General features: G+C 57.6%; 1 protein-coding gene across 1 annotated transcript in view; it reads right to left on the bottom strand.

The window, feature by feature from the left end:
- Positions 1–2,367: 2,367 nt before the first annotated feature.
- LOC118885818 (c-Maf inducing protein) overlaps positions 2,368–22,689 on the bottom strand; it is a 235,883-nt gene continuing 215,561 nt past the window's right edge. Inside the window, exons 11-21 of the mRNA XM_036834901.1 lie at positions 16,973–17,038; positions 15,633–15,659; positions 15,284–15,332; positions 12,632–12,739; positions 9,883–9,999; positions 8,367–8,507; positions 7,507–7,554; positions 6,305–6,451; positions 5,363–5,468; positions 4,210–4,280; positions 2,368–2,559 (exon numbers count right to left, since the gene is read on the bottom strand). Of these exons, the coding sequence (XP_036690796.1) occupies positions 2,506–2,559; positions 4,210–4,280; positions 5,363–5,468; positions 6,305–6,451; positions 7,507–7,554; positions 8,367–8,507; positions 9,883–9,999; positions 12,632–12,739; positions 15,284–15,332; positions 15,633–15,659; positions 16,973–17,038 (934 nt within the window). The 3' untranslated portion in view covers positions 2,368–2,505. The remainder of the gene's footprint in view (positions 2,560–4,209; positions 4,281–5,362; positions 5,469–6,304; positions 6,452–7,506; positions 7,555–8,366; positions 8,508–9,882; positions 10,000–12,631; positions 12,740–15,283; positions 15,333–15,632; positions 15,660–16,972; positions 17,039–22,689) is intronic.

Genomic DNA, 22,689 nt, shown 5'->3' with positions numbered 1-22,689 from the left:
GTGAAAGTTACATTTCTTCTTATCTGGGGGAGGAGCCAGCTGGCTGGATGCGTCTAGGCGCTGGACCTCCGGGAGCCCGCCACAGACCAGAAGCATCCACGTCAGCCAGAGCGTCTCAGAAATGCAGAGTCTTGGTCCCCACCCAGACCCTGGGGATCAGAACCCGCGTTTTCTGGAGACTCTCACTGGACTAGAGCTTCTGTGACGCCCTACCGCACAGCAGTCTAGGTGGACGGCCGGGTTCTACCCTGGGGGTGACTCTTTCCCCCCCGGGGACATTAGGCCCCATCTGGAGACATTTTCAGTTGTTACAACGGCAGTGGGCGGTGGAGGCGTACTCCTGGCATCTAGTGGGTCAGGGCTGGCGGGGGCCTGCTCAACATCCTTTGATGCCCAGGGTGGCCTCATGACAAAGGAAGATCTGCCCCCTAACGCGCCAGGGTGAGGAGTCCTGGACGCTCGGAGAGGGTGTCCGGGCTCTGCCGTGAGCCCCCGACTCTCTGCCTAGGTCTCATCCCTTCCCATCCCCCTGGGAGGCCCCCTCAAAGCCACACAGATAGGCCAGATGTCAATGAGTCACTTACAGTTTATTTTTGCCTGAAAGTATTTCACATCTCTGAACACAGCTACGTGACAGTAGTATTAACCATCAGGAAAAGCAACAGTGCGAAGGGAAAAGGTGGCATGTCTCGGCTCTTCTTTTTTTTTTTTTTTTTTTTTTTTTTTTTTTTTTTTTGCTTCTGCTTCTTCCTGCACCAGAGTGCTGTAAAGTATGGGACCGAAGGGGAGCGAATAAAACCAAACAACAGAAAACAACAACAACAACAACAAAAAAAAAACACGAAACGGAACACACTCACACGCACACACGAAATCAAACCTGGCACGGAAAATGAATTAAGACTGAAACCCAATTTCTTTTTTTTTCCTTTTTTAAAAAAATGAGGGCATAGTCGGGGGGTAATAAAGTCTACCTAGCAAAGTATAAAACGACAAAAGCATGGTTTCCATTGAATAAGATTAAATATATATAAAACAATTACATTGACTGGGGGTTAGGTCTGGAGGTGCCGAAGGGGGGCTGTGTTTGTGCTAAACCAACAGAAGAAGGGGCTTGGGGGAGAGGGGACCCCAAGTAAACCATGAGGGCTGTTTTGTACAGTGAGGGCTTGTTTATAAAAGAAACAGAGGTTGGTGTGTCTTTGGGGCAGGTGTGGGGACGGAGGGGGCAGAAGGGGCGTCTGCGCTGCAGTGGTCACATTCGTGGGCGGGGTGGGCAGTCAGGCTGGTGGAGGCGACGTCTCTCTTCTCCCAAGAGACCATGCAGAGAGGCGGGCATGCATGAGGGGACCGCGGGAGGCACAGGACGGCGGGGAGGCCACAGGTCGCAGAGCCTCGGCGGGGACGGGGGCAGCAGAGGCCACCGCAGATGGGAGAGCTCCGGGGGAGGGGGCGGGGCAGCTCTCCTGCGGGACGGACGGGAGGACAGTTTAGCACCCTCCCCCTCCAAATGTGTAAAAGGGGGCCGAGAGAAAGCTGGGGTCGTAGAGGAGCAAGACGACGATGTGGGGACCCCACTTCTCCTCCCCCAGCTGACCTCCACCCCGTGAGGAAACCGGAGACTTCTGGGATCGAAACACACGGTGGCGTGGCGGGCAGAGGGATGGACGGACAGACCGACGAGAGAGCGTTAGCATAGAGAATCCATTACGAAAAAGCAATTAATTTTCCAAGGAGGTTCTTTTTTTTTTTTTTTTTTTCCGTCTGTTTGTTTCCTTTAAAAAAATAACAAGAATACTACCACTACCCTGACAGCTGACTGGTTTGTACAGTACTACACGCCAGGGGCGGCCGGCGGGCGGGCGGGCGGGTCAAAGACTTCATAAATAAGAAGCAGGTCCCAGACCTGCAATTTGTCAAACGTTTCTTAAATAGGCGCATTATTTAAATCTTATGTACAACAAGAATCACTTTGCATAGCAATGGCGAGGACACAGGACGGGTTGTGGGTGTGATGACGTGACCGGGTCTTGTCCGATGGCGATGGCGACGGTGGGGCGAGTTCTCGGCAGGGCCTCGGAGGGAGAAAGCATCCTTCCTCGGCCTCCAGGCCCATCGGGGTTGCGTGACGATGGCATCAGAGTTGACTCTTCCCACATGGCATTGAACACAGAGGCAAAGAAAATCCACAAAGGGTCCCCCCTCCCCAAGCGCCCCCATCCCCACCCTCTCCCCGACCCGCTGCCGCTCCTCTGGTTGCTACAAAGTCCGTTTTAGATCAGGTCAAGGTTTCCGATTATGAAGCTAAAAGAATTAGGTGGGGGCTGGGCGTGCTTACGGACCCCCTCCCCACCCCCTCCCCCCTCCGCCCTCCGCCCCCAGAAAGACTCCCCCGTCTATCTCACAGCCAGGACGCGGGGTGGGACCCCGAGACCCGCTGCTCTACAGCTATTAGTCAAGAGTTGCGTGTCGCAGTTGCAAACTCCTTCCTGCCGAGCGGGATTTTCACCAGGCTTCCGTGTAGCGGACGTCCACCTCCTTCAGGTTGGGAAGCTTGGCCTGGGGGGAGCAAGAAGGATCCAGTCCCTTCCAGAACCTGGTGGCGCAGAGCTCCACGCCCCACCCCCCGGCGGCTGGCGTTCCCACCGTGCCCTCCCCACTTTGTCACCATCGGGGGCTCCCGAGCCCAGAGCTGGGGAACCTCCGGGAGAACCAAGCAGGTGGCACATGGCTCCACAGAAAGCAGGTGACAGCTGCTGGGGAGTCCACGTTCCCACCCCAGAGAGGCTTCGGATCACTGGCTCTGGGAGCAGGAAACCCAGGACGTGAGCCCCCCGCCACTGTCACTTGCAGGCCACCTGCCCTTGGGTAGAGGCCTGGCCTCCCGGAGCCGGCTTCCTCATCTGTGGAGGGAATCCGAGTCCCGTCCCTGGCTCACAGGACGGGCCGAGGGACTAAATACCAAACGCAGGGCAAACCCAGAGCACCCGGTCCGGTCCGAGACAGTGCCTGTGCCCTCAGGGCTGTCAGGAGTTGGGCGGGGAGAATGAAGAGGGATCCATAAGCTGCAGGTTCCTGGCGGGTGGGTGGCGATCCTTCCCACTCAGGCTCCCCCACGTGGATCTGTGGCCAGACTACAGGATCCCACCTGCTGCTCCTCAGGGTGGCTTCCGGCTCCCCATCCCTGCCCCCCATCCCTGCCACCCAGACGCGCTTCTGCTCTGCCTTCCTTTATGAACAGTTGACTTTTTCTTTACAAGCCTTCGCTGTACGGAGAGGCTACCAACTGGTCTCCTGCCTTTACTTCCCGTCTCCCCAGCTTCCTGGGCACTGGCCTGCCCGGCAGACTCACTTTACCCACTCCTTTCCGTGCAGGCTCTTCCGCCCCAATGAACGGAGCTGGCAGTCCCCTCCCTGCTGGCCCCTGAGCCCCGTCCTGCTTCAGTCTGCTGCGCGTGTCTGTCTGCCGGGACTGAGCTCCCTCCTGGGCAGGGGTGAGCCCGCCGCACCTCGGCGTCCCTGTCCCCAGCGCAAGCCTGCCACACAGACGGCGTCTGGAGGCTTGGCCAGTGAATGCGCCCCAGGCTGCAGGTCTGGCTGCGCTGGAGGGGAAGCTGAGCGGGGGAGGCCCTGCTGGAGGTGGGCTTCCAGGGCGCCCAGGGGCCGGCGCGCTCCTGGCCCAGCCCTTCCTTCCCAGGGCGCTGGCTCTGCGGCCGAGGCCAGTCCTCCGGGCCCAGGATGAGGGGGCGGCAGGAGCCTGCCGAAGGCCCAGCCCCTCCAGCCCTGACGAGACATGCGTTTTTACAAACAAAATGTGCCCACCTTTTAAGTGATATTAAGTTGCCAACCTAGCCCAGCCTGCTGGTCCTGGATCTCACCTGTGTGACTGCACCAGCCCTGCAAACCTTCTCCATGCTGCTACCCCTTGCTTGTACTCTCCCTCAAAAATCCTGTTTTCCACATAACAGCCAGAACAAGCTTTTAAAAGCAGAACTCACTACCCTGCTTAGAGCCTCTGAAAGCTTTCTCCTGAACTTGGATGAGATCCAGAGTCCTTCCGTGACCTGTGAGGGCTTACTCGGTCTGGCTCCAGTCTCTCCTCTCACCTTCTAGTCACGTTGGCTACAAAGTCGGTTCGTACCAACACTTTCTGCCTCAGGACCTTTGCACTTGCAAAGGAAGGAAGGAAGGAGGGAAGAAAGGGATTACCTTCAGGTCTTCGTAGGTGTCCGCTGAGAGCTTGGTGCTGTTCATGTTTAAGCTGCAGAGACTCTTCATGGCTGTCCAGGGACAGACAGACAGACACAGTCATTAGGTCAGTGGGACCCCACAAGAGGCAGTTGCAGGTACAGGATGGAAAAGCTGGGGGCGGACTGAGTTGCTGAGGCCTCTGGTTAGGAGACGGGGTCGGGGAGGTGGGGTTTCAGAGGCACAGCCCAGGACCATTAGGTAGAGAAGGGTCTATTTCAGGCAGGAGCTGATCTGAATTGGGCCCACGTTCTCCCCTTACCCTCTGAGCCTCTCTCCCTTCTGGTCCCTCTGTCATGTCCCTCCACTGCCTGTACCCCAAATGTCCCCAGAACTGGCCTGCCACACTGCAGACAGTGGACCCCGCTGTGATGCTAAACCTCATCCTCTCTGCCCTCCGTTACCCCGTCACCTGCCCCCAGCCACTCCCAAGCCACCCAGAACGTGCCGACGACCTTGCAGGAGTCATGCCCACTGCCCAGCATGCCTCCCCCTCGGTCAATTCTGACATATGTGTCTTTCACCCCCAGATCCAGTCACCTCCCTGGGAAGCCTTCCTCGATTCCTCCCAGCTGAGGCCCGGGGCCTCTCATCTAAACCAATGGACCTGGAAAATGGGAAATGCAGATTCCCAGGCTCAACATCACCCAAGATTTGAGTTTAGTAGATTAGGGTCAGGGTACAGAAGTCGGCAGTTCTAGGTGCCTCGAGTATTTTGTGGCTCCTTCTACTAGGGCGGTGCTTCTCAAACTTTAATGTGCGTGAGAGTCACCCGGCACTTTGTTACAGTGCAGTTTCTGAGTCAGCAGGTCTGGGGCAGGGCCCGAGAATTTGCATTTCTAACCAACTCCCGGGTGAAGGCTGTGGCTGGGGCTGCAGCTGCTGCGGCGGGTCAGGGGAGCACGATCGCCCTCAGGGGCTGTGACGGTGTCGGGAGGGCACGGGCTGGGCCTCACTCATTCTTCCTTTCTCCGCTAGAGCATCAGCTCCACGAGGGCAGGGGTATTTCCGCCTGGCACGGAGGAGGTGCTCCGGGAGCACAGTGCACGGTGCACGGTGCCCAGCCTGCCGCGTGAATGGAGGAAGGGAGGAAGGGATGGACGGATGGACTCACAGCTGAGAGCCAGCAGGCCGGCGTCGGTGACGGGCGTCTCGCACAGGTTCAGCACCTGGAGCATCGTGAGGTGTTCCGACAGGAGCCGCAGGCCGGCGTCTCCAAACTGTGGGGCAGAGACCTTCTCAGCCTGGAGACCGACGCTGGCTGCCCCCAGGCACCCGGGGCGATGACCCCGAGGCAGGGGCAGCGGCGGACGAAGGAGACAGGACAAAGCCCAGGCCTGAGGCCCATGGCCTCCACGCCTCAGGGCCTGGGCCGCTCTCGCTTCTCTCCAGAGACTCCAGTGCCCTGACCGGGTTCAAATCCAGCTTCTGCCGGTGCCGTGGGCCAGACAAGGGCCCCCCTGGAGTCGGTGTTGCCATCTGTCAAGGGTGGCTTTGAACTCAGTGACTCGTGGCTACCAGCGGGAGCCGAGGTGGCCCTTCCCTGGGCGGGACAGCGGGACAGCAGGGCAGCTGGCAACGCCCGGGTTCTCTTCTGTGAGATGAGGGTGTCGGCAGGGCCTGCACCTCACGGTGGAGTGGAGACCACACGTGCTGGTACGTGTTTAACAGCCCAATCGGTACTGAGCACGGGCAGCGAGTGCCGTGCGCTGTGGTCATTATTACACGGAGGAGACCCACCAGCCGCCTGCACACCCCCTGGGCAGGGGTGTGAGACCTGTGTCACGTGTCAGCTGTGCCGGGCACGTCCCTGCTCTGGGCCTTGGCGACTCCAACTGTGGGACGGGCCACTGGGCTTCGCGAGGGGCTAAACCTTCTCTGGCCTGGGACCCTCTGGGGGACGTGGGCGCTGAGCCGTGGAGGAGGCGTGGTGATCAAGCGACTGGACCCGTGGGTTCTGGGCAGAAAGCCAGCCATGGAGGAGGGTGCGGGGCAGGTCTGGGGCAGGGGTGCACAGTGGGCACGGAGGAGGGCGCAGGGGGCAGGCCATATGTACCTGAGTGGACCACAGGTTTAGCTGCTTGAGAGAAGGCAGTTTGATGAGGTGCTCAGCGCAGGCACTGGTTACGTTGGTGAAGGCCAAACTGAGGTTCTCCAGGTTTCCGAAGGAGCCAGAGCTCAGCAAACGGGCCAAGTCAGCATCCTGCAGACGGGACGGGCAGGCGGGGTCTCAGGAGGCCTGGGGCTGCCAGCAGCTCCCCGAGGTCCTGAGCCTCCCCTCCCCAGCCCCACAGAAAGCTGTGGCGGGGAGGAGAGCATGGTCCAGTGGGTTGGGACAAAACGGGGTGTCAGGGAGGGCGCGGCCGCCTCCACGTCTCCGTGGTGGCAGCTGCCTAGCTGGAGAAAGCCTTCGGAGCTGACTCACAGCCTGAGTCACCAGTGGGGTGTTCCGAGGCCACGTCCCTCCCGCAGGCGTGTGCGTGCACGTGTGTCCGACCGTCTCACTTTCCCAGGCGGGAGCTTGCGCCCATTTCCCACCCGCAAACACTGAGGCCCTTTCAAGGAGTATGTGAGCGCTAGACTCTGAGGTCACTGAGGGTCCCTTCCATCTTTGTGATAGAATCCTTGAGTTTTAGCTGCCAACTGGCTGCCCTGGATTAAGGCTAATCTCCCAGCTAGGTGGGGCCACGTGCTGAACCTGGACAACGGTATACAAGCAGACGTGTCCCACAGAACTTCCAGGAAGGTCCTTAAAGGGAAGGGGCATGTTCCTCTTTGCCTCTTCCTCCTTCCTCCTGGCTTGAATGGAGATAAGATGGCTGGAGCTTGAGCAGCCAGTTTGGACTATGAGGTGGAAGCTATGTGCCAAGGACAGTGGGGCAGCAGGATAGAAGGAACTAAGATCTCTGAAGACCTTGTAAAATGGGGAAGGAAAGAGGCACCAACCTGACAGGCTTCTTGTCATAAGATAAAATGAACTATCAGCACAATTTATCTGGTACGTGAATCCTCAACGTATATGAGCTATTACTGTCATCATTATGAATAACTGGTAACATATTAACATTGATATCAACAATAATCTTTATCATAATGTTTGGTTTCCTGCAACCCAGTTCCCTCCTAGGGAGGGAAGTACCATAGGGTCCCTGTTCACCTCCTCCCATCACCTCCAGCAGACACTGTATGCTGTTCCCCACCAGGGAGGATACCCCACTTCTTCCCTCCCAGCCCTGCAGAAGAATGAAACCAACTCACTGTGGACTTGGAGGGCAGTGTTAGCCTGGTGGGCCCGCCTTTCCTTTGCTGCAAGAGAAGCCAGACTGGTTACGACCCACTTTTCCCTGAGCCCTCACCCGGTACCCGCAACTCCAGTAACACCTCTCATGGCACTGTTTGTATTTCTTGGTAGTGGCAGGCAACATGGTGGTCTCTGTCTCAGGGGCAGACCCCGAGGCCAGGTCTGAGGGCAGGTGGTTTATCAGAGAGGCGATCCCAAGAAACCCCAGCAGGGGAGCGGGGAACTGAGACCACAAAGGCCCCTAAAGGAAGAGGCTGTGATCACCCCAGCTACCCCTGGGCCTCTGGGAAATGGTGGCGAACTCACATCTCACAGAGAGACCCCACCTCTCCCGCCAGTCACTGGTTGAGAGCTGCTCCAGGAGACCAGGGGGCGTGAATTCTCCACCCCTTCTGTCCTGCTGTGCCCGCGGACAGAGAAAGCCCTTTGGCCAGGAGGGACGGGTGCTGGTGTTCGGAAATCAAGCCCCGTGCCCTGAAATGAAGGGCCTGAGGGAAGTCGGGGAGGGAGGAAGGGAGGGAGGGAGGAGGGGGACAGACAGCCACTGCCAGGCTTGGCTCGGAGGGTGACACAGGATGTGGCCGTGACCAGGCCCATATTGGCTGTTTGAGTTTGGGCCACGGACTCAGCCTCTCTGATCATCTGGAAAGTGGGGGGCGGCAATCCCGACCTCTCTGGGTCTGGCGGAGGAGTCAGTGAGGTGGAGGCCCGCACAGGTGCCACGGTCCCTGGGCTCTGCCCTGCTCACTGCAGCCACGCTCTCGCTGCTGGGCAGGGGAGCCCCGGGGCCAGGCCGGGCAGCCGGGCGTGCACTCACCAGCTCCTTCAGCTCCCGCTGCCGGTCGCACAGCTGCTCATACATGCGCTTCCCCACGCCCGTGCTTTCCAGGGTCGAGATGATCTGCAGCTGCGTGTCGTTGTTGTCGATGATGTTGTACTCCAGCATCAAGCACAGGATCTGCCGAGAGCCGGGAGGCGGGTTACCGCCAGCCCGAGACTCTGGGCGGGGCTGGTCCTCGAAGGCGCGGAGGCCTGAACCCTCAGCCTGTCCCAAGAGCCCCTCACGCCTGGGGAGGGGGCCAAGCTCGGCACACCCATACGCTCCCAGGTCCTGTTCTCTCCCCGCTCTCTGCACTTCCGGCTGTGCGATGCTGGGGGGATCGCCTGCCCCAGTGTCCCCTCTGTGTAACGGGAACATTAGTGCACACGCACTCAGCGCGTGGTAGCTCCTGGTTAACACTTGTGGGCACGATGCACGCCGGGCCCCTATGGCCTGGTAGAGCCCGAAAGACAAGACACCTCTTTCTATCCCTTGCTTTGCCACGGAAAGCTCTGGGAGTCAAATTCTTTGATGCGCTCCCTGCTGAGAGGTGAAGTCTAATTCTCATCCCCTTGACTATGGGCCCGGCCTCGGTGACTCACTTCCTTTTTTTAATTAAAAAAAAACATATACATATATATATATATATTTATTTATTTGACTGCACTGGGTCTTAGCTGCGACATGTGGGATCTAGTTCCCTGACCAGGGATCGAACCCACGCCCCCTGCATTGGGAGCGTGGAGTCTTAACCACTGGACCACCAGGGAAGTCCCGGGGACCGACTTCTAATGGCCAGAAAGTGGCAGAAGTGATGCTGCCTCACTTCTGAGGCTGAGTCAGGAAAAGAGATTTAGCTTCTGCCAGGTCTCTTTGGACAGTGGCTCTGGAAGCCCCAGGCTTCTGGGGACTCTGGGGGAGACAGAGGTGACATGAGTGCCCGGGGCTGATGTGTGCTCCTTGGTGAGTGGGAAGGCTACGACCAAGGCTGCTGTGTGGACGGCGGCCTGGCAGCCCCAGCTGCTCCAGCCTCCGCTGGTCGAGTCCCCTCGGGCCAGCGCCAGACGCGTGAGGGAAGCAGCCTTGGGAGGACCTAGCCCACCCCCATCTGACTGCGACCCCATGAGACACTCAGAGTGAGAAGTGGTCAGCTGAGTCCAGTCATCCCAAGACCCGTGAGCAAATAAATGAGCATTATTGTTTGAAGCCCCCATTTGGGGGTGGTCTGTTCTGCAGCAACAGACAAATGGAACAGAAACCTGCCCAATCGATCCCCTTGGACCCACGTGGATCACAAGTGAAATTAAAATGAAATTAGCAGATGGTCTGACGAAGGTCTCCTGCTCCCGCTAAGCTCAGGAGGGCTGGGGCTGTGCCTGCCTCGTCCGCTGCTGTGTCCCCAGCTCTTGTAATAACTCGGGGCTCCTAGAAGCTCCTAGAAGGTGCTCCATCAACAAGGATGAAGTCCTGGGAGAGTCGGCAACCTTACCAGGGACTCGGGCCAGCTCCTTACCTCCACCATGGTCTGGTTCCCCCTCAGTGCCAGGAGCATGCAGGGTCCCAGCTTGTTTTCTGCCAGGGAGAGCAGGAATTTTTTGGTCTTGTAACAGGAGCCCATGAGGATGTGCACCTGTGAGGAGAGATGGGCCAGGTGAAGGGCAGTGACCGCCATGGGCTGTGGCCCGTGGTGCCTGCCTTCTGCATGCTACAAGGATCATGAGACCAGAAGACACTGATCAGACACACCCCACGCCCAGTCTGGACACTGCATCTGAAACGATCACCAGACTCTCCCCAGTGGATTCAAAGGACCCCTCCCTGACACCAGCTCCCATGTGGATGAACCTTGAGGGCATTGTGCTGCGTGAAGTAAGCCAGTCACAGAAGGACATATCCTGTAGGGTCCCACTCATGGGAGGGACCTAGGGTCAGACTACAGAGACAGAAAGGAGAAGCGGGGGTGGGGTGGGGTGTCGGGGCTGGGGCAGGGCGTGGGGAGCTACTGTTTATAGTGGGGACAGTTGCAGTTTGGGAAGATGATGTTGGATGAAGTTTGGAGATGGATGGTGGTGGTGACTGCAGAACACTGTCGATGCACTTGACGCTACAGAACTGTACACTTAAAAATGGTTCAGGTGGGCAGAAATTCACACAACATTGTAAGTCAACTATACTTCGATAAAAATATTTTTAAAAATGGTTAAGGTGGTAAGATTTATGTTACATATGTTTTATCCCCGCTCCGTACACACACACAAAAGCCCCCTCTCCCGCCCGCCTCGGGACTCTGCTGACATCTGGCCCTCTGGGTCTTGGCACTGTCAAACCTGGCGGAAACTTCTCGGCAGCCCCTGCTTAGGGTGCACAGGCCCACCCCTCACACGCAGGGCAGGGAACAGTACAGAGCCCCGTCTCCCCTTCCCAAGCCCCCTGTGAGTCCCAAAGGTATTCTGAGTGATCGCCTGCCCCAGGAACCCAAGAACTGGCAAATTCTGCTCCATCTTGGGTTATCTGCAGAGAGGCCATTAAGAAAAGTGTGTTTCTTTCTGGTGCATCTGGAGATGGGTGCCCAAGGGCAAGGGTCCCCAACCAACAGCTGGGAGGCCCAAACACCTGGTTTGCTCTCCCCCTGACTTCACATTAGAGCAAATGCCCTTCTGTGGTTGGAAACGGCAGCCTAATCAAGGGGACCTCATCTGTGCCATGTGTCTCCACGGAAACGACGCATCACCATCCAGGGGCTGCCTGCTTCCTTCCCCACGTATATTCTTTTCTGCTCCATCACCAACAACTCTGGCATACAAATGCAATCTCTCAGGCTGGGGAGCTGCCAGCTCCCTGACTTCTCTCTCTCACAGTCCCCGCACCAAAGGGTGGGGGTGGGGGGACCACGGGGCGTTGCCATGGTGAAGCTGTGACATCAGAGCAGAGAAGCCTGTGAGAGGTGGTGCAGGAAGGCAAGGCCAGCATTTCCAGGACACACAGGGCACTCAAAGGGGACACGTCAGGCAGCAGGCGAGGAGTGGAGAGCAAGTGCGTAAGGAAAGGAACCTAAAAATAAGCCCCTTTCCAGAGAGGATCCAGAGGCAGTGCTGGGGTCTGTCGTCACTGCGCAAACGCTGCCAAGTTCGCTGCGGAGAGCGTTGTGAGCTGCTCACCCCACTGAACCGGCTGCCCAGTAGGGATGAGAATAACCACACCCGTCACTTCTGCGCACTCACTGTGCGCTAGGCCCTGGCCCGGTGCCTCGCATATATTATCACAGGCAATCACCATGGTAATCCCGAGACTCCAGGACTACACTCCCCGTTTCACAGACGAGGAAACCAAAGCCCCGAGAGGCAAGTTACTGATCCGAGGTCATCAGGCTAGCGTGTAGTAGGGCTGCAACCTTAGCCATGGCTGGCCTAGGCTTGCGCCTTCTCAAGCTCTGGAACATGAGTGACTGTGGAACGGAGTTGGTTTGGTCAGCAAGTGGGCTAGGTGAGGTTGCCGGCCGCCTAGAGGAGCATCTGCCCTGGGGAAGGGGCATCTGTGCCTCCTTTCACAAGATGGACACTCTTTGCTACTGGAAGAAGGGCTGGCTCTGGACAGCGTGGCCCTGGCCGAGGGAGGAACTTGGAGGCCGGAGGCCTGTGTGACCTCGGGCAAGCCCACTGCACCTCTCTGTGCCTGTTTCCACACAGAGGTAGAGTTAAGGGATAGGGCTGCCGTGAAGATTAAGAAAGATCGTGCGTGTGAGGTGTCGGTCCCAGTGCACAAGGAAAGTATCAGGAGTCACCAAGGACGCGGTTATTGGTCTGGTGATCTCAGATCCCTCATCTCCAAGGTGGGCCGGTCATCCTGACCTTGGCGTATCGGGGCAAGGATCAGACCAGCTGGCGGATGGATCTGCAGCGCCTTCTAGGATACCTGTGCCCATTACGCGCTCAGTCCCTTGAACAAAGCAATGCGCTACAGTGAACCCGGTGAGCTTGGGCAGTTAACACCTGTAACGTCTGGAAGATGGGGTAGTAGGAAGTGTCCCTCCTCACGTTGCTGGGGGAGCCTTTGGCTCGGTGCCTGCTCAGGTAAGAGATGAGGAAGTGACCCTTGTGGCCGGCGTCACCATCACCATCTTCATCACCAGCATCCTTTCCGCCTGGGAATTCCAGGGCTGGCCCCGGCGGGCTCGGGGGGCGGCTCTCTCACTGGTCAGGGGCGGGGAAGCCAGTGTGCCCGCCCTCGGCCCCCGGTCACTCCCACCCCCGCCCATCACGTACCATGCTGGCGAACAGCTCTCCGTCATCGTCGCAGGCCACCCCTCCGGGGCTGTAGAGCTGAAACCAGCCGTCCTTGCCGGCTCGCACGCTCAGCAGGCACGAGTGGACCTGCCGCAGGGGGAGAGCGCTTGGTCAGCCCCTGCAGACCCACGACGACGGTGGTCCACGATCCACACACGCAAACGGCAAAGGCCCAGGCAAGTCCCACAGTTAAGGAACTGGTTTAACTTAGTTTAGTCCAGACCCGCCCAGCCTTCTACTAAATTCCACGGAAGGCCTTTTGGGAAAAACTCTGATATCCATAAACAGGGGAACTCCAGCTCCTCGGGATGGAGGGCCGGGCCCTGGCTTGTTTAGTTGCCCTGAATAAAGCAAGTCTGTGGCCAAGCTGGGGTAGAGAGGCGCAAAGGGACCTCTGTGCCGCTTTCTCCTGCGCCTTTGATGGGGGCATTTTTTTCTCCTTTCTCTGTCTGGGTCTCTGTCTCCCTCTCTGTGTCTCCAATTCCTCTCTCTGCTCTCCTTTCTCTCTGAATCTCTGCCCCACTCCCTCACTTTTGGGGCGTTTGCCCCTCCACCTCTGGGGGTCTGCCTGCTTCCCTACTTCACCCTCATGGGTGCTGTCCCCCGGCTTTGCCTTTGTCCCGCCGATCTCTCTCTCTCTCTCTGGGACCCTGACATCCTCTCCTTAGGAGAAAGGGTCTCTGTCCAGAGTGGGGGGCAATTTCAGTGTCCAAAGCACAGCTCTCTCTGTGGCTCTCAGCTTCCTCCCCAGGGCTCCATGCGTCTGTGTGTGGATGGCATGTGTGCGTGTGTGCAAACACGTGTACACACATGGGAGGAATTCCACATCCACCCCGGCCCCGCTGTAACTGCAGAGAGAGAGAGACCAAGGCCTTTGTTTCTCCTCTTCCTCCCCATCCTCAGAAGAAAGCTGAGACAAGAGTCCCATCATTTCCTTCAGGAGTGAAGGACGAGCTTCTGCCAAGAGTCACTTACTCACAGATATTCAGTTGATCACAACCCACACACAAGTAAACAGAAAGCAGGGGCGGCAGGGCTTTGACTTTTCCCTCTGAGTTGGAAGACTATCGGACGTTAACTTAGCTACTTCAAAGAAACAAGGAATCTACAGTATGAAACTCTATTCAACAGATACAGCAAATAATTTATAAGAAAACAACTATGGCTCCATCTGGGAGGGAGAAGGTGGGAGGGGAGAGGAATGAGGAGGAGAGGGGAGAGGGGAAGAGAACCCGGAGAGGAAATCAGAGGAGGAGGCGGGCGGAAGCGGGAGGCAAGGCTGGCAAGAGGGGCCTGCTGGGGGGCCGTGTCCTCAGCAGCCTCCTGGGTGTTACCCGGGCTGGGAAATTTCCCTCCTGGCACTTGGCACTGCTGCTCTGCTCTGGGATGCAGCTGGTACCACTTTTATTCATCAACTTCAAAGTCCGTGTCTGAAATGAAGCCTCACTTTCCAGGGGAATTCTGAGACTCTGCCTTCACGCACAGCGAGGGATGGCTCAGGTTTAAGAAGAATGGAGACCCATCGCTGGTACCCAGACGTTTAAAAGCTCCCTGTCTACGGCTTCTGCCTGAGGATCGCTTTTGGAGTCAGGTGTAGAATCATGGTGTTTTAGAACTAGATCCTTCTAGATCCTTCTCGAACCAGGCTTTATAGTGTGGCCTCTTTAGAATATACTCTGGCTCCACCGAGAATAACTCCCTCCCTCATCCTCCGGCTCTGCCAGGGGTGCACGTGTCCACCTCTGTCGCTGCCTGGGAACCAGACCCCTCATGCCCCAGACTCCGTGTGCACAGAGAAGGGGCCTGAGTGCCTCAGGGCAGCCCCGCCTGGCCCACTGTGCACGCTGCAGGGCTGGTTCCTGCACTGGCTCTGGAGCCTAACTCCCTGGGTGCGGATCCTGCCTCGGCCAATGTACCAGTTGTGTGATCTTGGGCACGTAACCCCAGTTTTCTCAACTCTAAAAGGAGGATAGTTCTAATGTAAAATGGGGATGATGGTAGCACCTAGTCATAGGGTTGCTGTGAGGATTAAATGAGAAAACGCCTGTGCCTGACACAGCGTGAGCACCCGGTGAAGGCTGTGGTTGTCGTTACGGTGATGCAATGGGAGAACGGCTGCGGCGGGTTCCCAGCCCGCTCTGAGTCCCTGTTCACACACAGGGGCTCTGGGACGGAAGGATGCCCTCTCCCTGAAGCCCAGCTGTTGGAGGGGCAGAGCGGCCCCTCGGGGAGGCCCTAGGCCACCATGCCCGGGAAATAAAACCCGGCTCAGATCCCAGCTCAGACATCTTCCCTGGCCCGCTGATACTCAGAACGGCAGGACCAGAGAGGATGAGCCGTATCTCAGAGCTGGTTAGGAGCCCCGGTGCCAGCCTGGCCCTAAATCATGGCCCGTGCCCTAAGGAGAAACAGCTGGTGGGAAACACCTCTGGTGAGCCTCAGTTTACAGTAAAACACTGACATCACGGGCCAGGCTTGGACACTTGGGTCGGGGGCTGTGTTCATGCACAAGGCAGAGGAGCCCTTGTAAACTGTTATGGATGCCCGCGGGGGACAAGGGGGCCCTGGCAGAGCCACATGCGCCCTGCTGCAGCCTGGACCGTGTGCCCGCGAGGGAGAGGGGGGCCTCACCTCTTGTCGCGGGTCTTCGGCGAACCTCTGAATCACGTACTTCAGTTCCCTGAAAGAGACGGGGTGGGGGCAGAGTCATGCCCAGGGTCCTGGCTGGGGCGGGCCAGGATGGGGGGCTGAGGACAGAGCTGGGGAGGGGCGGGGCACCGGCTGTGCTGGCGGGATCAGGAGACGCCTGGACGGGCCTGGACACACGTCTCGGGAGAACTTCTGGGAGGAGCCATCCTTGCCTCCCAGAATGCACGTGATGAGGACGGGCCGGAAGGAGGGCTGGCTGCTGGGGGACGCCCGCAGGACAGAGGACACTCGTCCCGGAAGAAGGTAACAAGGGCGTTGCCCAAATACTCACTTGGTGAACTTCTCGTGTGCGAGAGCTCTGGAACAGAAACAAAGGGAAAACCGCAGTGAGCAGGGCGTTCGCAACAGCACAGGGACCCAGGGTCCTTCCTCTGGGGGCGGCAGGCTTTCTGCCTGATTCCAAGAACGAAGAGGAAGTTGAGCATGAAACACCGACATCGTGTCCCCACTCGACATGACATGGATCACAGGAACGGGAACGGCTGAGCTCCCCAGGCCCCTGCTTACTCGAAAAGGAGGGTAATTCTAAAGGAAAATGGGGATGATGGTAGCCCCCAGTCGTGAGTACCAGGCTCCAGAGTAAGCAGGAGCGGCGCTCCGCGGGGTGCACGTGAGCACGTCTGCACGCGGGCACCAGGGACCCAGGTGTGCTTGTGAATTGTTCCACCATTAAGGCACGGCCGCGCTAATTACCGCCACTCATCGGAGCGGCCACCGGGGACCCCTCTCCGGGCGAGTCGCCTCATGGGCCCACCGTCAAGCGTATCCCCGGAGCTGTGGGAACAGCGACTGCAGCCAATGACGCCACTGCTCTCAGGAGTCGGATTTCTCCAGTCTCAAATCCTGGGGGCTCCGGGGACCAGCCGGGCCGGCAAACGGGGTAATTACTGAGTGTAATGCCCCCTCGGAGAGCCGCATTTCATAAATACAGGCTTGTTAGTCAGCTCTGGAGAGAGCCCGGGGCTGCCTCCTGGGGCCTGGCTTCTTCACAGCTATCAAAACAGGCCTGCAGGCATTTTAGGGCCTGGTTATTTAGACAAAGCCTTCTCCGCAGGCCATTATCCACCAGAGAGTTCTCTCCCTATTTTCCTGTGATAAATTCGATACTGGGATAAGGGCCGCAGGAGAGACGGAAGGGTCCGTCCCTGGCCCAGCTCACTGCGGAGGGTGAGCTAACCATCGTAACGGGTAGACTAAGGGAGCTTTCAGCATATGGCCGCGCAGCACACAAAGCCATTCCACACGCCTCATGTTTGGATTTCTACCCTGGCCCTCGGAGACGGGAGAGGCAGGTTTTCCTACGCCCATCTGACGCACAATAAACACCGCTGACGTGACCGCGTGGGGGCTGGTGCGGAGGGCTTTGTATTCTTAGCTCAGTGAAGCCATCTAGCCGTGCAATCAGGTGATTTTCCCATTTTTGGGGGTGGCAGTGAGCCTCCTCGGGGTCCCACAGCTGAGGACCAACACCTCCATCTCCATCTCCCACTGTCGTCTGTGGCGTCCCCCGGTGCGTCCCGTGACCTGATCGGTCCCCCTGCTAAGGCCGGGGTGGACGGCGGAGGTTGTCCTTTCAGGCCGGAGGGTGCTGGGGACGTGTGTGGGACTTACTCTTTGGGGAATGGAATGGGCTGAAGCAAGCTGGCCAGAGACGGTCTCCAGTCGTCATAGTCCGACCTGGAACGAGAGGGGACGACGGTCAGGGCTGGTCTAGACAAGGGGAGGTTAATGGTGTGTTATCACACAGGGTCAAAGACGGGGCGAGAGTCTGGCAGAGACCACGTGGCACCGACTCTGCTCTGGTCACCTCGGCTCCCAGGGGACCCGAGGCACAAGCAGCGGGTGTCTGCAGCGTGGCCGCGAGGCCTGATGAGCCTCTCCGGAGACTGCCCTGTGGCCGCCGAAGGGGCTAGTCACCCAGCTCCCCGGGTTCCTCCTCCTCGCCACCACACCCAGGTTCCCAGACCCTCGTTCCTTCTATCTTCCAGAGCATGGTGGGCTGTCATGGGCTGAAACGTGTCCCCCTCAGATTCATACGTTGAAGTCCTAACCCCAGGACCTGAGCCCAGGAAGAGGTGACCAAGGTAAAATGAGGTCATTAGGGTGGGTCCTAATCCAACCTGACTGGTGTCCTCATAAGTGGAGATTAGGACACAGACACACACACAGGGATGACCACCTATAAGCCAAGCAGAGAGGCCTCAGACAAAACCAACACTACCCACACCTTGATTCCAGAGTTCCAGCCTCCAGAACTGAGAGGCTGTGAGAAAATACATTTCTGTTGTTTAAGCCCCTTGGTCTGTGCTGGAACCTGGCCTAAGCAGAGGACGGCCCCGGACCCCAGACCTAATTTGTGGTCCTATGGGCCCGGGGCTCCCTGATGTACAGAATTTGCTGTTTTTTGTTTTGTTTTGTTTTGTTGGCACAGCTGTGCGGCTTGTGCGATCTTAGTTCCCCAACCAGGGATCGAACCTGTGCCCCTGCGGTGGAAGCGTGGAGTCCTAACCACTGGACCACCAGGAAAATCCCAGAATTCACTGTTTTTCAACCTTCTTTTCATTCAGTTGGACCCCTCTGCCCCCTGCCGCCCCAAGGAGCTTTCTCAACAGTTTCCCTCATTGCTCTCTCAGTACACTATATCTGTTAACATGCTGTATGTCTGTCTATAATTTATTCCAGAAAAGAGGAAGATCTTCTCACCCCCCAGAACAAATAATTCGCCCTCACCAACAATGCACAGTTTAGATAACCCCGGGAACTGTTCCCACCCCTCCTTCCTCCAAATAAAGTGATGATAAAGTGGCAGCCTTAAGAATCCAGCTCACACCCTGGAGTGTTCCGAGGAAAGATGCAAATGCCGGACACACAGAAAAGAATTCCCAGAAAAGCCTGCTGGCCCGAGATAAGTTCTAACAGTGGTACCAGCTGAGGGTTGCTAAGCACTTACCAGGCCGGGCAGTGGGCACAGCCCGGCTCACTTAGTCCTCAGAACAGGCACTTGAGGACAAGAGTATCGCACCTGCCCTACAGGTGAGAAAGCAAGGCCCCTAGTGCCTCCTGAATTCAAGCAGCTAGGACGCTCAGAGCCAGGATTCACAGCCAGGTCCTCGGACTCCAGTGCCCGAGGCTGGGTGTGTGCTTTATGCTGCCCATGGGTGGCTGGGCACAGGGAGCCCAAATCAGGACGTGGAGACCCCTTTCGACCTCATACCTGTGGTCATTGATTTTTGCAGCTGACTTGTCTTCCCTCTAAACCCCTTCCCTCTTTCCCTCCCACCTGTCACTGACTTATAGTTTCCAGAAAAATCTAAAAGTAATAGGAGCAAACACTGTAGACAGCACCCGTCTCGAGCCAGGGGCTCTTCCAGGTACACACATGGATCAGCCCCTGTGTTCCTCCCAGAGACCCGGTGAGCTGGATGCACCTGCCATCCCCATTCTACAGGCAAGAAAACTGAGTCTCGGTGAAGACAGGCACTGGCCCAAGGTCACACAGTCGGTAAGAGCTGGGGTTTGACCCCGGGAGCCTGGCTCCCGTGTCTGTGCTCCTACCCACCGAACAGCACATCTCGTGGCCCCTGTTTCCACCTGCAGAGGCAGGCCTGTTCCCTCTCTCAAAAAGGGCACGTACTCGTTTTTCTTTTGCTTTAAAAAAATATGTTCAGGGCTTCCCTGGAGGCGCAGTGGTTGAGACTCTGCCTGCCAATGCAGGGGACATGGGTTCGAGCCCTGGTCTGGGAAGATCTCACATGCCGCGGAGCAACTAGGCCCATGAGCCACAACTACTGAGCCTGCGCGTCTGGAGCCTGTGCCCCGCAGCAAGAGAGGCCGCGATAGTGAGAGGCCCGCGCACCACGATGAAGAGTGGCCCCCGCTTGCCACAACTAGAGAAAGCCCTCGCACAGAAACGAAGACACAACACAGCCATAGATAAATAAATAAATTAATTAAAAAAAAATATATATATATGTTCAATGTAGAAATGCCATTAAATACAGGAATCTCTACGGAGTGTCTAAATCACCCACAATCAGAGTGGGTGTCAGACGAGCTGTGGCCGTGCCTGGTGTGCAGGCACCTGCTGGGCCCGGCCCACGGCTCACTCCGGAGGAAGGGGACGTGATCAGTGAACTGCGTGTGTCACTGGGTCCAGGTGCTAAGCTCAGTGGGAGGTTGGGGCAGGGGTCTAGGTGAAAGCGTCTCCCCAGCCTGGAGCTCGGCCTCCTGAAGGCTCTGTCATGGCAGCTCACGCAGGACCAGGGGGAGGATGCAGGGGTGAAGGAAGAGGAAGAGGCAGACAGACTTCTTTCCCGGCCTGGGCCCTGCCCAGCTCCAAGTGTGCAGTTGGCTCCTGGACTTGCTCCAAATGTCCGGTCTGAGCATTTTAGGGTACATGGTGGGTGTGTTGGGCAGAGACTGGGAAGCTAGAAGCCCGGGGCCTGGCCAGGCCCCAGGGACGGGCGTGGGATCCCCGTGGCCAGCAGAGCGCCTGTCAGGAGCATCCTGAGAGCAGCGCTGGCCTCAGGGCTGGCAGGCCAGGCTGACCTGGGGTGGAAGGGAGAGCCGCAGGCCGGGCTGTGAGAGGCCTGAGCCCACCTGCAGGAAGGACAGGATAGCCAGGCCTTCCTGGGCTCAGGGAGGAAGGGGAGAGTGAACCAGGTGCCTGAAGCATCCTGAGGGCCTCTGACGGGCCTCAGGTGTCAAGCAGCACACGTTTAATCCTATAACCCCCACTTACAGATGAGAAATGGAGGCCCAGAGAGGTCAGGACACCTGCTGAAGATCACAGAGCTCATGAGGGGAGAAGCTGGACTTGAACGAGGCTCCGTGAGCAGGAAATCCAGCCGTCTGGCCTCGCGCTGCTCTCCATGAGCGGTTTAGAGCCTACATGGCTGAGGACTTCCTTTCTCTTGCTTGGGGGGTGGGGGGGTGGGGCGGGGGGGGGCGTAGGTAACACCAGAGACAAGCTGGGCCGGTGAGGGGTGGACGTGGGAAATGAGGGCAGGGTGGTTCCGAGGATTTGGGGCGGCCGCCTTGGCCCGGCAGAGACAATGCACACTTGGTAGAATTGTAACCCAGCTTGACAGATGCTGTTAAACCAGAGCTCTGAGCTGTCCCGTGGACAAGGTGCTTCCTCCAAGCAGACCATTTCCCCTGATTTTACGGAATCTTCTGCACAGCATGGGGAGAACACACCAGCCTGAGGGCACGGGGGCCAAGCAAGCCTCTGAGAAGCCGAAGCCCCCAGCACACGGGTCTGCGACAGGCAGGCCTGGCCCTGACGTCTGTGTGCTCGCAGCGCCCAACCTGAACCCTGGCTCCGTCGCGGCCACAGCCTGGAGAATGCCGTGTGTGGCTCCCTGGGGTGGGGTGCTGGTGGGGTCCTCAAAGGGGCCCCTGGGGGTGAGCTAGGGCAGAGCGAGGCCTGGGAGACCAAGGGGAGGTCCATGGCCTTTCTAGAAGACCACGAGCGAGGCACCTAACGCAGCCCAGGGCGCCAGAAGGGTGTGTCAGGGACACAGCTCATTCTGCTTTGCTCCTGCCATCACACGTACAAGTATCTGCTCCCTCAAAAGGTAACTAGCTGGCCCAGGGATTAAAATCCAAGGTGAGAAATCAGTGGCCTTTATCTCTGAAGCTGGGGACCTGGGCAAACCCCCCTTCTCTGCCTCTTCATCCCACCAGGGACCTTCCAGGGCTGTAGGCAGATCCACTGGCCTCAAATGCTCCAGGGAGTGTCTGGGTTCTACAGAGTGGCCACAAGCCCCAGGAATCTGCATCTGAAATTTTCCAAACTGATCAGTCCATCTATAAGAATACATACACTATACATACACACACATATGTGTATTTCTGCTGCTCTGCAGACCTCATCTAAAACCCTCGCCAGAAGCCCGAGCACGGAGATGCTGACCGTGGGGATGGGGGTACCTGTCCTTGCCGCAAGCCTGCAGGGTGCCAGGTGGTGCGGCGAACGTGTGGCACACACGAATTCACTGAATTCTTGAGGCAGCCCTGAGAGCCAGAACGCACTGACAGGCGTCACTATCCTTATTTCACAACTGGGAAACCGACGCCCAGAGAGGCGGACTCATTGTCCAAAATCATACAATCAGTTGAACGGTGGGGGGGAAGATTGGACCCCAGTCTGGCTGACACTCAACCAAGGAGGTGAGGTGGTCCTTCCACCCCCGCCCCCGCCCAGGGCGGCCCTGGGTGATACCTCCGGCGCCTGCCTTCTACATTCTAGTCACTATCATGCTTGCGGGTCACGAGGAAAACCCCAAGTCCATCTGCATTTTCCCTAAAGGCCCCGAGGGGTGAGGCGTCTTCCAGCTGACCTCCAGCCCATCGAGGCCTCTTTTAAAATCCACGTGTTTGCAATAGCAACAAGTAGCCAGTTTCGAGCTGATCAGGAAACAGTGGATGTGCCCACCTCTCCCTCACGATGGCAGCTCTTTTCTCGTCCTGGACGGAAGGGCATCCCTTTGCCTGTGGCCACACGTGTGCCAGGAGATTCCCGCGCTCCAGCCCACCGGGCAGGCAATGTCGCTGCTTTTAGAACTTGGTGCTACTCCGATTCAGAGGGACTGACAGCAGGGGGCGTTGGGTCCCCAGCATTTAGCACAGAACCTGGCCCACCTGGGTGTGCAGTAAGTGTTTGATGAAAGAATGCATAAATAAGTGGGTAAACAAATGTGTGAACCGCACACACGTGCCCAGGAGGTTAAGAGCTGGAATCCGGACAACTATAGGCCAGACCTGCTCTGTCCAGCTCCCAAGTCCACATTCTTTCCATCGTACCACCCAGCTTGGGCCTCACAGGGTGATGATCTCAGAGTCAGCCTTGACCTGTGCTGGGAATAGTTTTCCTTTTTTGAGTCTCCAGGGAACGTTTTGCAGTTTACGTTACTTTCCAAAGGTGTTAAATTCTAACTATTTGAGGGCCCTCTGATGGGAACACAACTAATCAGGGCCCCTGCCCACTCTCTCGAGATGGAGCGGTGCCCGCCTGCTCCTGTGGACATGGTCTGCCAAGCTGGGCCCAGGTTCTAAGCATGGCTTCTTTGGCCCCCACAATGCACTGATAGGACCCCTCAATTCCAAATTAGAGCCTCTGTCCTTCCATTCTTTACACAGGACTCTCATCTGGGGAGCCGTCCTATTGATAACAGCAGTCCACTCTCACCAAGTCCTAAATTCTCCCAAGAGCCCCTCTGAGGAAGACACCCATTTTACAGATGAGAAAACTGAGGCCCAGAGAAGCCAAGAACACTGCCTGCAGTTACACAGCAGACTAAGTCCTATGGCCGCATTTCCTCAAT

Source organism: Balaenoptera musculus, chromosome 19 (genome assembly GCF_009873245.2).
Source record: "Balaenoptera musculus isolate JJ_BM4_2016_0621 chromosome 19, mBalMus1.pri.v3, whole genome shotgun sequence".
In the NCBI taxonomy this organism is placed as follows: Eukaryota; Metazoa; Chordata; class Mammalia; order Artiodactyla; family Balaenopteridae; genus Balaenoptera; species Balaenoptera musculus.
Note: the sequence above shows the minus strand (reverse complement) of the source record. Positions and strands in the feature narration are given on the sequence as shown.